Source organism: Rhipicephalus sanguineus, unplaced genomic scaffold (assembly GCF_013339695.2).
Source record: "Rhipicephalus sanguineus isolate Rsan-2018 unplaced genomic scaffold, BIME_Rsan_1.4 Seq737, whole genome shotgun sequence".
In the NCBI taxonomy this organism is placed as follows: Eukaryota; Metazoa; Arthropoda; class Arachnida; order Ixodida; family Ixodidae; genus Rhipicephalus; species Rhipicephalus sanguineus.
The window spans coordinates 45089-58769 of NW_023615879.1; the positions used below are offsets into that span (position 1 = coordinate 45089).

At 44.6% G+C, this 13681-nt stretch overlaps 1 protein-coding gene across 1 annotated transcript; it reads left to right on the forward strand.

Annotated features, from left to right (window-relative positions):
* Nucleotides 1-1110: 1110 nt before the first annotated feature.
* LOC119378214 (ATP-dependent RNA helicase DDX54) lies at nucleotides 1111-10102 on the forward strand (the record flags this gene model as incomplete). The annotated part of the gene is given in 7 exon segments (XM_037647419.2): nucleotides 1111-1292; nucleotides 1543-1654; nucleotides 2133-2203; nucleotides 3124-3312; nucleotides 4538-4725; nucleotides 9339-9522; nucleotides 9971-10102. Coding segments are annotated over 7 exon segments (948 nt in total), but the record flags the coding sequence as incomplete, so codon positions are not given.
* Between the last annotated feature and the right edge of the window lie 3579 nt (nucleotides 10103-13681).

Below are 13681 nucleotides of genomic sequence, written 5' to 3' on the forward strand. Positions count from 1 at the left end.
GAAAAGGCACCTAATTTCTGTCTGCCTATAGGCGACACGGCGCAGTGCCTTGTAGGGGTGGGGGTAAGGAGGGAATAAAAGAAAAGTAGGAAAATAGAGAGAAAAGTGATAGGAGCACATCCATCCAACGAAGAGAAAAGAGGACAGGAAAGATGGGGAAACGGTCACGGGAGTTCAGGGACGGGTCCGCGAAACACAGCTAGAGGCACGGTGCACAACATCGGCGAAGCGACGGAGGCCCCGTCGATGAGCGGCGCACGGCATAGCGGGCGAGGAGTCCGTCACGGGGCGCCGGTCAGCGAGAGGTACGAGGAGTAATCCAGGACATCGCGGCCGGCACGTCCGTCTTGCTTGAAATCCAGCGAGCGAATCACGGCCCTGTCGCCGTCGCGGGCGCACTGGACGGCGGATTTGGTCCTGTATGCGCGGTGGTTCAGGAGGAAAGGAAAAAGGCACCTAATTTCTGCAGCCCTTAAGGGAGCACGGCGCAGTGCCTTATAGGGGTGGGGGTAAGGAGGGATAAAAGAAAAGCAGAAAGAAATAGGAGAGGAAGTGATAGGAGGTCGACAGGCGCGACGAAGAGAGAAGAGGACAGGAAAGATGGGGGAGCCGGTCACAGGAGTTCAACGACGGGACCACGATCGGCCAGGGGCACGGTGCACGCACGTCGGTGACGAGGCGGCGAAAGCCCCGTCGATGAGAGGCGCGCGGCATAGCGGACGAGGCAACCGTGACGGGGAAGTTTTAGTATAACTACAGTTATAATAGAGCGCTCGTTATAAATAAAGTTATCAAGAAAGTTTTCTCACCTGAACAAGCTTTCCTTCCTCCATGTGTTCAACCCAGAGGAGGTCGTGGTTCAACCAACGCGCGCTTTCGCCGGCCGTGATCGAATGGATTTCATTCTCGACGGCCACGCTTAGTAGGCTTGTAATGTTATTCTCCAAGTCGCTAAAAAAACTTTAAAAATTTTAAATAAACAATTTGACAAATCTTGCTCAGCGACATTTTCTCCAACACTTTGAGGCTCAGACATGAAAATAATTTTATTTATTATTTTGACGGGAACCGTTTACATAATTCTTTATACTATTCAGACGGCTAAATATTCCGACGACGCACACGTGTTTTTGGAGTCGGTGCGCTGGTGTTGTGTGCCAGCCTGTTTGGCTTAAGCTACGTGGTTGTCATTGACTGTAATTGCTGCGTTTTACTGAGACATGGGGAAGAAGTCAAAAGGTCCTAGGAAGAAGCATGACGCGAAACCGCGCAAGAAGAAGCAGGCCGAGGAGGTCAGTTTCCTACTGTTATTTTGACGATGAGGTTGGTGATTGCGAGGCGCGATGTTAACTCCGCAGGCGCTGGGTGCGGAGAAAACAACGAACTTGCTGTCCCAAAAGTATTTGGCTGCTTCGTTCAATGTTGCGTTTCGAAATGGCTGATGTGATGTCATCGCCGCGGGAACGAAACTAGTCTGCTGTGTATGTCCACTGTCGTAAGAAGCAGTGCGATTTACGTGTTTTGTCGCGATCTTGTACGCAGGCCGCACACTCGTTTCTCGAGGACGAGTCAGAAGAGGAGGACTTCGACACCATGAAGTTGGACGCGGCGGCGGCTGCAAACAAGAAGAAATCGGGCGGCTTCCAAGCCATGGGTGAGCAGTGCACGCAGTCGCGCAGACTAGGTTGCGTTGTGGAAAGAAAAGTCACTCTTTCGATTCGGATCCCACTGACCCTGTTAATACTTCCGCGATCAGTTCGTCGCGCTGCTCGATCTGCTGCTTGCCCGTGATGTAACGCATCAAACACTTTCACCGTTCGCGGAGCTGTAGTGACTCGGAACGCCAAGTGGCACATCACTATTATTACGTAGTCATTTTAAAAAACCATGTGGGAATTCATTGAAAGGCATCACACCCGAACTGTGTATTCTCAGCTTTGAAGGAAAGATGTAGGGTTTCTCTGAAGGTGACAGTTACATGGCCAAATATCAATAATTGATGCTCATCGTGCGTTTGTTGCGCATGGCACCACTTTATTTTCCTTCTCAAAGTTCTGTAATTTGAACACTTTGCTGGCGTAGTAAGACCATGCATGTTGACTTTAATATCTTTACTTTCCTCCCGTTTTCAGGCCTCAGCCACGCTATTCTGAAGGGCATCTTGAAGCGTGGATATAAGCAACCAACTCCCATCCAACGTAAGGTAAGTCTGCTTAGTATCATGGCAGTAAACGTCTTGTAGTTGTCAACAAGCTCCAACAGCTGTGGAACGAGCGGTGTCTCGGGCACCAACATTTCTCCGGGTCAACCACTGCTTTCCTCAACATTATTTATGTCACTGCCGAGATTCATACGCATGTCTGTGCACACAACAGCGGTACATCCAGCTCGTCAGATCAAAGCCCGCTGTCAAAATCTGCACCTGCAAAAAACTGTTTGCCCCGGCTTAAGGTTTGATTTTAATCAGCGTGTGAAGGAGGCTCCTGGTATGTGCGTGCGATGTGCGAGGACTTCGTTAGATCGGGAGTGCAGTATTAAATGACTTTGCTAAATGGCAAAAAAAAAAAGATATGTTGTTTTCAATGGCGCATAGATTGGGATGTGAAAAAAATGTGTTACTTTGAGAATTTCATTAAAATGAGATTCATTGTGTCAAGGTTCAACTATATGCTACAATTCTAGCGGGCATGAAGCACTATAATTAGGGATAAAGAACTAATTCTAGTACAAGAGTATTGCTTTTGGTATGATATTGCTCTAATGACAAAACTGTATTCAATGATGGATATAAGCCACTAGAGTGGCTTAATGGCAGTGACATTTTGCTTTTGAGTGTGAAGTCTTGTGTTCCAATCTTGGCTGCCACAGCTGCATCCGGTGAAAATGCATCTGTGATATGGTTAATTTAAACAGTAACGAATTCCAGGTGGTTAAAAATTGACCCATGAGGCCCATTAGGCACCACTTATAAACAAGATGCGAGTTGTTTAGGGGTCCTAAATCCCGCAATTTGATTTTGGTTGCGATGTTCAGTGCCATTGCAAGCAGCTCTTCTACCCAAGGAGCACCCATGCTTTACACATTGTGCTAACCTGTTCCCCGCAATGCGTGTGCTGTGTGCAGGCCATTCCTGTGGTGTTGGAAGGCCGGGACGTGGTGGCCATGGCGCGCACAGGCAGTGGCAAGACGGCCGCTTTCCTGGTGCCCATTCTGGAGCGACTGGGAGGCCGTTCACCTCACACGGGACCACGTGCCCTCATACTGTCGCCTACGCGCGAACTCGCTCTGCAGACCCACAAGTTTGCCAAAGAGGTGCGGCTAGTCTTTCTTCCCATCTGCCCTCCCTGTCTGGGTCTGAATTCCCAGCGTATTTCTTGTGGGCCATTCACACTTGGTGATTGCTGCAACAGTCTTTTAGTTATCGCACCTGTAGCCAGAAGCATCGGGAATGACTTGCTTCTCAAAAAGTTTCAGTTTATATGAGTCTCACTTTACAAATTGGTGCAACACAGGCACTTTAGTTTGGTGTAATAGTGGTGCTGTCTTCATTGCATAACTTCTGCATTGCTGTCCCCATTGCATAGCAGTAGCGCCTGCAGTAGGCCACTGCTGCTTCTGATCATGCATTGCTCGTGTCTGTCTCACATGAAATGTAATGTCTGAGAAATGTACTCGTTTGTAGCTTAGCTGTGTGCTGATTGTTAGTGCTGGAACAGTATGTTATCTGGGAACCTATTAGGAATGTTGGTGCTGGGAAATTTTCATTGATTCACTTCAACATAGCACGGCCTCGGGTAGCTGTTATAGCAGTGGAAAATAGAAAATGCAGAGTTGGCAAAGCAGGATATTTCAATAAGTATGAGTGATTGGCAATATACAAGATAAATTTTGCAAGTTATGAAGATTGACGTTGACCAGGTAAAGCATTGCGCATTGCATAGTTTTACAGCATTGAAAAAAAAATAACTGTATTTGAATGGCATTAAACAGGATTGTGTCAACAAAATTCTTCTGTAATTCATAGGAGCAATCCATCTCAGGTGTCAGGCGAAGACTAGTACCATATCTGAGGGTTGTGGAGGCTTTCCTGTCATGAGATTAGGAAATTCGTAGGCACAAAATGCAGTTGGCTAATGCAGGCCAAGGTAATCGGAGAACACCGTGAGAGACCTTCATGCTGTAATGGACATAAAATAGGCTACGTAGTGGTTTAGAACTTAGAAGCACCTTAGTATGGATTTTGTATCACTGCTTATGCTGTGTGAATTGCGGCAAACATTCATTAATTCAGCTTCTGTTGATTTGACTTTTTAAAATTTAATTCAATTGGACCTGCAGCTTTTGGCTGCCACTCATATTTCTGCATGCTGTAACTTTCGTTATAAATATTTGAGTCTGACCTCTTCCGGATAGTTTGAACCTGATGTGTCAGCCCATAGATGACACCTGTGCGACCCCTATCATGACTTCAATGGCTGCAGCTTGTGTGGCTCTGCACAGCAGTACATGTAGCAGCAGTGTATGCTCGTTTTTACAGCTCGGCAAATTCACCGACCTCCGGTCAACTGTGATCCTGGGTGGTGACAGCATGGAAGACCAGTTTGAGGCCATCCATGAGAATCCCGATCTGCTCATCGCCACACCGGGCCGCTTCTTGCACGTCGTCATGGAGATGAACCTTCGACTAAACTCTGTCAAATATGTCGTCTTCGACGAGGCCGACAGGTGTGCCCTTTTTTGCTTCCTTTTGAGCAGTGGTCGAAAAGCAATGCTTGTCTCTTAAAATCAACCAGTCTGGTACTGGCACAGCCCAGTCATTGGGTCCAGTTTCTGTATTGAGAAGTTCATAACGGGACCAGATGAAACAGACTGACAACTGTAAGTGGCAGTGAACATACTACTGGTGCTGCATGTAATAGTTTAGGAAATCCTTAGGCATGAGGTCTCGGAGAAAAAAAAGAAGTCTCTTCCGAAGTCAAATGTGAACTGCAAGGGATGTCCATAAGCCTAAAAAACCATGCTAATTAATATTTGCTAATAAATTCTTTATGAAATACTTTGCTGTACACATTGTAGTTGGCAAATTGTATAGTTGGCGACCTTGCAAGTTATATACACTTGACATGAAATCTGAGGATGGCACAGATTTCAAAATATACACCATCAAACTTCAGGTGAGAATGCACTGTCATTCCAGCTAGTTTTGTAAGAAAATGTGGTTCTGTGCTTTAAAGCACAAAAGTAAGTGGAACGTCCATCTATATGTTTTCGCACACTTTAAGAATGAATTTTGACACTGTTGTGACCCTGTAAATCAATTGATAGTGCCTAGATATGCCTTGCGATCTCACCGGCTACAGATCATCGATTGCACTACTGTATGCCTTAAAATGATACTTAAGTGGAATGTTATATCAGCTTAGACAGATAGGTTACTCTTTCAGAACTCTGTTGTCATTAAAGGGGTACTGACACCTTTTTTTGAAGGCGAGTTTACTCTGCCATACCAACCTCCTGCATGCAGAGACGGCGCAGAGCAAGTGTGAAACTCAGCAAATGGTGATAAGATATTTTAATTTGATATTAAAGTCAATTTTTCCATGGCGCACCTACTGACATCGACACTAGCTTGACGTCAGGCTACAGTACTAATTCCGGTGACTTCATGCAGCAGTCTGGCTAGTTGTGGTGACGTCAGGTACCAAAACTTCCAAGATGGCCGCTTGTGCGTCATCAAAACTTCCAAAATGGCCGCTTGTACGTCACCAACGGAGCCACGGCGCGGAGCGGCCGTGGAAACATCACTATATATTGTGCGAGCACGTGACGAGAAGCTCATATCGTGTTGTGACGTAAGGGTACAGTAGGAACCGAAACTAGCTTTTAAAAACATACTGTAATTACTTTTCCAGGGCGCAGTCGCGCTTAGCACTACCTTTTCTAGGCTCTTGGGGGCTTGACCTTTCATTTGACGCAAAAAAACGACAACTGAAAATATTCGTGTCAGTACCCCTTTAATCTTGACCTCATAGGATAACTGTTAGAAGAGAAAGGGGAGGTCAAAATTTTATTTTTGAATTTCGCACAAAATTCAGCACTTAAACGTCAGTTTAACATCAGGAATTTGAAAGCCTTTTTATTAGGAGTGTGCGAATATTCGAAATTTCGAATATTTTTCGAATAGTGCTTGCTTTTCGATTCGATTCGCACTGGAATTTTCCTATTCGAACTATTCGAACTTCCCAAAAACAAATACGGTCAACGTCTGATTGAAAGTGACCCCTTCAGATTTTCAATATGCTTCACCTCATTACACTTTCATATTGCGACAAAGCTGCCTTTCAAGCTCCGTTATGGTCGAACTTTGCCAAGACACAGTCTACATCCGATTGGAAGTGGTCCCTAGATTTTCAAATTGCTTCACCTCATCACACCCCGGTATTGCGGCAAAGCTGCATTTTCAAGCTCCGCTACGGTCGCAAATGTATTAACTCAAGAAAACGCTGGTTCCAACGGGGAGATGAAAGATGCAGCAGAAGTGGGGGCTCAATTAATGCTGTTTTGGACTTGAAATTTAGGCAGGAAGTCCAAAAAATCGGAAGCCGAAGCTTTTTAGCATCCAAAATTTCAGATGTTCTTATATATCGACGTCTACGAGGCAGATTTGGAACGCGGACTTGAAGGGAGCACACCCTTGTCCGCCACTTCAGTTGGGCTTCCACAGAAGTTGAAAGAGGAGGAGAGGCTGAGGAAATGGCATCTTTGCCTATCACGTGTAAAGTGTTGTCTGCAACACCTTGGTTGCACCAAATCATGGTCATAAATAGAATTCGGCCTCTACATTGCCTCATTCTTGATAAGACAACTATGAAACACCACCCCGCCAGTGCTTCATCAACCTAGCGAAAAGAAACACTCTCATGTTGCTATCTCATAAGAATATGCTTAGGAATCCTCTCTAACTTTTTTTTCTGCAATTTCACTTCGAAGTATTCGAAAAATATTCGATTCGATTCGCACTCACACTTCAATATTCGAATTCGCTTCGCACCCAAAATTTTGCTATTCGCACAGCTCTACTTTTTATGTATTTTGGCCACATTGCTTCAATGAAATTTTCTGAAATTTGCTATGTTAATGAGAATTTTTGTCTCTTAAAAAACAATGTAAACAATATTTACCGATAAATGATTACACAGGCACTAACAGATGCCGTCCAGAGCTTTGATGTCAAGCGATCTGGTGGGGAAACTTGAAGGTGGTGTTGCCACGTGTAGTATTTTCTTTTTGTGCATTTTCTCGCTTACCAAGCCTCCTCTGGCGGTAACAGTGGTGCTTTCAGTGTTACGATACTTCGGTATTGTGATATTTCAGTATAGTAATACGAGAAATTGCTTTGCTCTTTAGTGTCTCTTTGAAGTGTTTATTTAAATGTTAATTAGTGAACCCTCGTTAATTCACAAGTAATAACTGTGCTTTTAACATTCATGGACATCTTCCACACCTGACCATTTGCTTTTGAAAAATTTGTTTTTCTTTCCTCCAAAAGCCTATGTCTAAGAATTCTTTAAAAATGTTGCCTGAAACACCCATTGTGTATGAGAGTTCATCATATAAAGACCACAAAAGTTTTCAAACAATTTCTTTATATTTCACACATGGCCCAAAGCTGTGTTACTTTTCAATCTAATCATCTCCAACAAGCTCATTGCAAGTTTGCCACCACACATGAAGTGTCTATTCCTGTGAAAAAAAAAATTTAGCCGAAGATGCCGCTTGGGTCCAAGGGCTTCAAGCCGTCACCTGATGCCATCATCATCGACGGAGGGTGGGACGAAACAGGGGTTAATCCCCTCTTCCCCCCACCTCGCCCGGACTTTTAATAAAGTTTATTCATTCATTCATTCATTCAAGTGTATGCAACCACTCGTGCATCGTGGGGCATACCTCATTATGAGAACAAAACTACTTGGTGCCCATGGCTGCTTTCACTGTTCTGAACACGGTATCATAAGTATGGTGGGTGCAAAGGGCACTAAAACTTCCGGTCTATTACTCTCGCTTCTGTAGCACTGGCCAGATGCGGCCATGTGTCATGATGTTGCAACAGAACACCTGCAGATGGCTATCAGTGAAGTTTTGATGCAATTGCTGACTGAAGATTATTCTTTGAAAGGTCAGAGTACGATTCACACAAGGATAGCAGTCTCTCGCAGCATGTAATGCTGGAAGATTATGCTTTCTTTTTACGATATATTCCTGGTAATGGCTGTGTTTGGAACTTCTTTGGTTTTGGTGGTGATGAGGAACAGCGTCATTCTTTACTAGCTCTCTTCGTTTCTGGTTAGTGGTAGTGAATCCAGGTTCAGTCCCCTTGACGATTCTTGCTAGAAAGGCATTCACATCTTGTTTAACGCACGCAGAAGTTCACACACCCACCAGTATGTCACCATGTTTATTCAGGTGTCATGATAGTGCATGCCTGACCCAGACGAGGAGCATCGACCATGGACGCCACACAGTACGCGAATTTGTGGCTCTATTTGCAGCTGTGCTGTGGTGGCACGCATGCATCACCATACTGGACCTTCATTCTGCTATGTGATTTGCAAGGCTTCACACCGTCACTTTGTAGAAACACAGAAACGTAATGCTGTTCTCCCTTGGTGCAAGTTGCTTGTGGGGCAGCCATTTTCAAACTCTTCTTGTACGAGCGTTTCTGAACCTACACGATTCTGCCACCTTGAACGTCCAGTGCGCTGTTAGGAACATGTCTACCAGCATACAGGCCACTGACGCCGCCGTTCCCCTTTTGTTACACATTTTCATAGTTCATTTGACTAACCCTCGCACGTTTAGTGCATTTCAGAAATTGGTTGCAGCTTGAAAGTTTGGGCTTTGCACTTAACGTGTTTTTATGGTGCACAACCCAAACCTGCTCAGTCATTCACTCTGGCTGACAGTGAGCCACATGTCGGAAGCAGTAATTTCGTTAAGAATCAGCCACGATAACTTTCTCTTATTCGGCCTTGTAACCAAGATGCTTGAAGTTTCTATTGAAAAGGCATGTGCAACCATGTTGAAACCAAATAAACAAATATACCCCGTTATGTGAAGTTTTGCACACAATTATGCTCTAAAACTGTGTGGAAACCAACACTATGATGACAGGGTCGAGCATGTTTGAATAATATGGATTCGTACTCATAAAATGTCTTGGTACTGTTCATGAGTTAGAGGCACCCAACCGACCAAAAACAAGTGTCCTTACACGTTTTTCAGTATGTTTATACTGTGGGCCATATTACAAAGTCTTTGCTATGCTTGTATTTGCGCAGGCTGTTTGAGATGGGTTTCCAGGAACAACTTACCGAGGTCCTCCACCGATTGCCTGAGGGCCGTCAGACGCTTCTGTTCTCGGCCACTCTGCCTCGACTGCTGGTAGACTTTGCCCGGGCAGGCCTGTCTGAACCTGTGCTCATCCGCCTCGACGTGGAAGACAAGCTCAGTGAACAGCTAAAGGTATCGTGTCTTTAATGGAGTCATTGACACGGTGAATGCTTGGTGCCGAGGCAAAGGGTGCATTTTTTACGGTAACGTAAAGTAGGCATGGCGGAGCTCACCTAAATAATGTCATTTCATACTCGAGTGTCTCCATGATTTCTGATATCTTAACTATGACGGCTGTAACGTGTTTCCAGCTCTGCAATCATTTCCGGTGTATGCAACCCTTCGAGATTTCTTCTGTTACCCAAAGGCAGCTGTTGGGTGTATGCAGATTTGGGTATTGCTATCGCAATAAATATATTTCTCTAACTATTAGCAGGCAGTAGTACCTCTTGGGCAGGTGATTTGTCATGTTGCATTGACGGCACCTACCATACAGCACGTAGATTTGGCAGTAGAGTGTCATCGCATTGACTGCTGTTGCTTTTGAGAGCAAGCACTCATTTTTCCTCACCCTCTGCAGACAGTGTACGTCATGTGCCGCAACAATGACAAGACGGCCATCCTGCTGTACTTGCTGAAGCACGTCATCAAACCCGACGAGCTCACCTTCATCTTTGTTGCCACTCGTCACCATGCTGAATATCTCCGCGACGTGAGTTATGCCTGAATGTCAGAACGCCACAATTATTAGCGAGTTTTAGTGCTTGTATATTGTGTCTGTAGTGACATTGTGCACATAAGAATGCCACTTTTCTAGGGATGTGCAAATAGTAAACTTTAAGTTCGAAGCGAAATCAAAGTGAATAATGATTTGGTCGGATAATTTCGAATCAAATAGTTTGAATAGTATATATCACATATTATAAAGAAAAATGAGCATATTTTTTATGACCCAACATTTTTAAAGATTGGAACAAGGCATGTGTGAATGTCACTTCTTTGGTTAGTACAGTACAACCTCATTACAGCAGACCTTCACAGTGAAAAGGATTTTGGTCTGTTGTAAAGGGAGTGTGTTAAATCCAAGTACTGTTACAACAGACTTTTATGTAAACACTGAATGGGTCTGTTATAACCGGAGAGAATTACGAGTCACAAACATGGTCCTATTTTTAACAGGGGTCCAAAAAAAAGCGATTTTTGGAAAATCGCATTTTCAGTTTCTGTAGCCCATTTTCTATCTGATTCCAAAATATCTTCACTGAAAGCTGTGTAGAAGTGTTATAAAATATATTTTTTCGCGTCTGCCGACCTGGCGAAAACTGCGGAAATAGCAAAAAAAAGTAGGGGTGTGCGAATATTCGAAATTTTGAATATTTTTCGAATAGTGTTTGCTATTCGATTCGATTCGCACTGGAATTTTACTATTCGAACTATTCGAACTTCCCAAAAACAAATACAGTCAACGTCAGACTGAAAGTGCCCCCTTCAGATTTTCAATGTGCTTCACCTCATTACACGCTCGTATTGCGGCAAAGCTGCCTTTCAAGCTCCGTTACGGTCGAACATAGCCAAGAGACAGCCAACGTCCGATTAGAAGTGGTCCCTAGATTTTCAATATGCTTCACCCCATCACACCCCCGCATTGCGGCAAAGCTGCCTTTCAAGCTCCGCTACGGTCGCAAGTGTATTACCTCAAGAAAACGCTGGTTCCAACATGGAGATGAAAGATGTGGCAGAGGTGGGGGCTCAATTAATGCTGTTTTGGACCTGAAATTTGGCAGGAAGTCTGAAAAATCGGAAGCCGAAGCTTTTTAGCATCCAAAATTTCAGATGTTCTTATATATCGATGTCTACGAGGCAGATTTGGAACTCCGGACTTGAAGGGAGCCCACCCTTGTCCGCCACATCAGTAGAGCCTCCACAAAAGTTGAAAGAGGCTGAGGAAATGGCATCTTTGCCTATCACATGTATAGTGTTGTCGGCAACACTTTGGTTGCACCAAATCATGTACGTAAATACAATTCGGCCTCTACATTGCGCTTCAACCTAGCGAAAAGAAGCACTTTCATTTTGATATCTCATAAGAATATGCTTCGGAATCCTCTCCAACTTTTTTTTCTGCAATTTCGCTTCGAAGTATTCAAAAAATTTTCTAGAAATATTCGAGAAATATTCAAAAAATATTCTATTCGAATTCGCTTCGCACCCAAAATTTTGCTATTCGCACAGCTCTAAAAAAAAAGCGTTTTTCAAAATTGTAGCTCGACAACGGTGCAACCGGTGCCACCATTTTGGGCTCGTCGTAAAGAACATTTCTCCGTGTTCCAAGTTCTCCGTTTCAGCTAGCTCCTCCCTTCAGTAACAAGCGTACAAAAAGCACATGTTTGAAGTTCAACTCAAGGCCTCCGATTGGCTGCTTCTGCCATGATGCTCGCTTCGGGATCGTCGTCTGCTGCTTGTGCGTCGTGAGGTCGTGGCTGTCAAAAATTGCGCTACTCTGTTCATGGGTCGATGATAATTTAGAACACTTTAGTTTGGCAGCTGCAAGCGGAAGCTGAATCGTCAGATTACGATAGCGCGCCGCACTCGTCGCGAACCTCGCATACGTGCGACTGTAATAGCGTTGACTCGGACCCGCTGTTAGAGGTTCTTCTTATCAGCACTTCGGAGCTTATCACGAAGACCACCGCGGGACATCTTTGTACTCGCAATCGAGCATGACGTACTTTGAAACATCAGGCACCGAGGCCACGCACATCGCAATCGAGTTTTCTACTCGATGACGTGACTAGGCCTAACTCCGCTCACGGTGCCGATGTACGAGACAAATCCGAACTTTGCGGGCAAGAACATCGCACTAGCGGACATGCGTAAGCGAAGAAGCCGCAATGTCCTTTGTTGCAAGCAACGAATCACATCGCCCGCTGGCTCCTCAGAGCCACGGACGGCCGTTTTGTGCATCGGCAGCGGACCCCCCGGCCAAGCTCACCGCGCAGCGACCGCTCGGAGAAGCGGTGGCAGCGGCTAGCAATTTCGCACGTCAGCGTCCCAAAACGCAACACCAAGCACGCTGCGCACCGATTTTTTGTCGCTACAGCTATGCATAGATGATCAATGACAGACAGGAGATCGGCGGTCTAATATATGCCTATTCGAAATTTCGAATAATTTGAATTCGTGTTGAAGCAAACTCGAATACTGTAATATATTCGTTCGGATATTCGGAGTGCTCGAATTTCGCACGTGCCTGTACTTCACGCATGGAGTGCATGCGCGGCGCCTCTGCTCATGCACACTATGCGAAACGTGTTCTTATGTACGCAACGCTGTTACGAATGCTGCGTATGCTGTCCTAAAACTTGCCGTTGTTGCTCGTCTTGCTGGCTGTGTGGGTGAAAGAAAACTTGAAAGAAAATTTGGCACTCTTGTTTATGTTCTTTCATGTTTTTATCTTCTGCACCCCGTGTCTTCTTCAAAACACAACTTTGAAGAGTGTGAGTTTGGATTTGTCCATATCGACAACTAGCTGCATTAGGCCCATTGGCTCAAATATTTCTCTATACCAGTTTCTCAGTTTTGCTGCAACGGTTTTTTTGTGGCAGTGAAGGCCTACGTATGACAGAGCGGCCGACATCAAATATAGTACAGATGCAGTGCAGCATGTGTTGGTGTTCTAAATTTAGTTTGAAACGTGACGAGCAATGATTATAACATAAAGCTTATCATCCTGTTCAGTAGACATCAACTTGCATTTGTGGATATTTTTATTAGCAGTTCACAGGTTTTGCTTTTCACACTGTTTTATACTGCCCCACATTTGAGGTCAGCTAGGAGTTTGTATTGCTGCAGTAATGAATGCTGATGCTGTGTTGCTGCTACTACTGCAATGCCGCGTGGCGATCCACAACCGAGCCCGAACTCTGCAGAAAAGTTGCAGCTGCATTCAGTCGAGCTGCATTCAGCCAGCAGACAGACCCTTAGCAGTACGTACTTCCAAAAGGTGTGAGAATTTGTTTATACAGTAAAAGCTCGTTAACTTGTATTTCACAGGAGTGGAAAAAATAGCCTAAATAACTGGATGCTAAATTATTAAAAGTATCAAGAAAGCAATAAGCAAATGTCTGTTGTATCAATCCGCTTTCATTTTCTTGATGAATATGTAAATCCATTACTTATTTTGCATGAGATCAGTGTAAAATTCGCAATTTTCTCATTCACGACTTCGTTCGTAGTATGAACGTCGCTCAACACCCCGGTGTCTTAACCTGAAACGTGTTCTGAACCCATC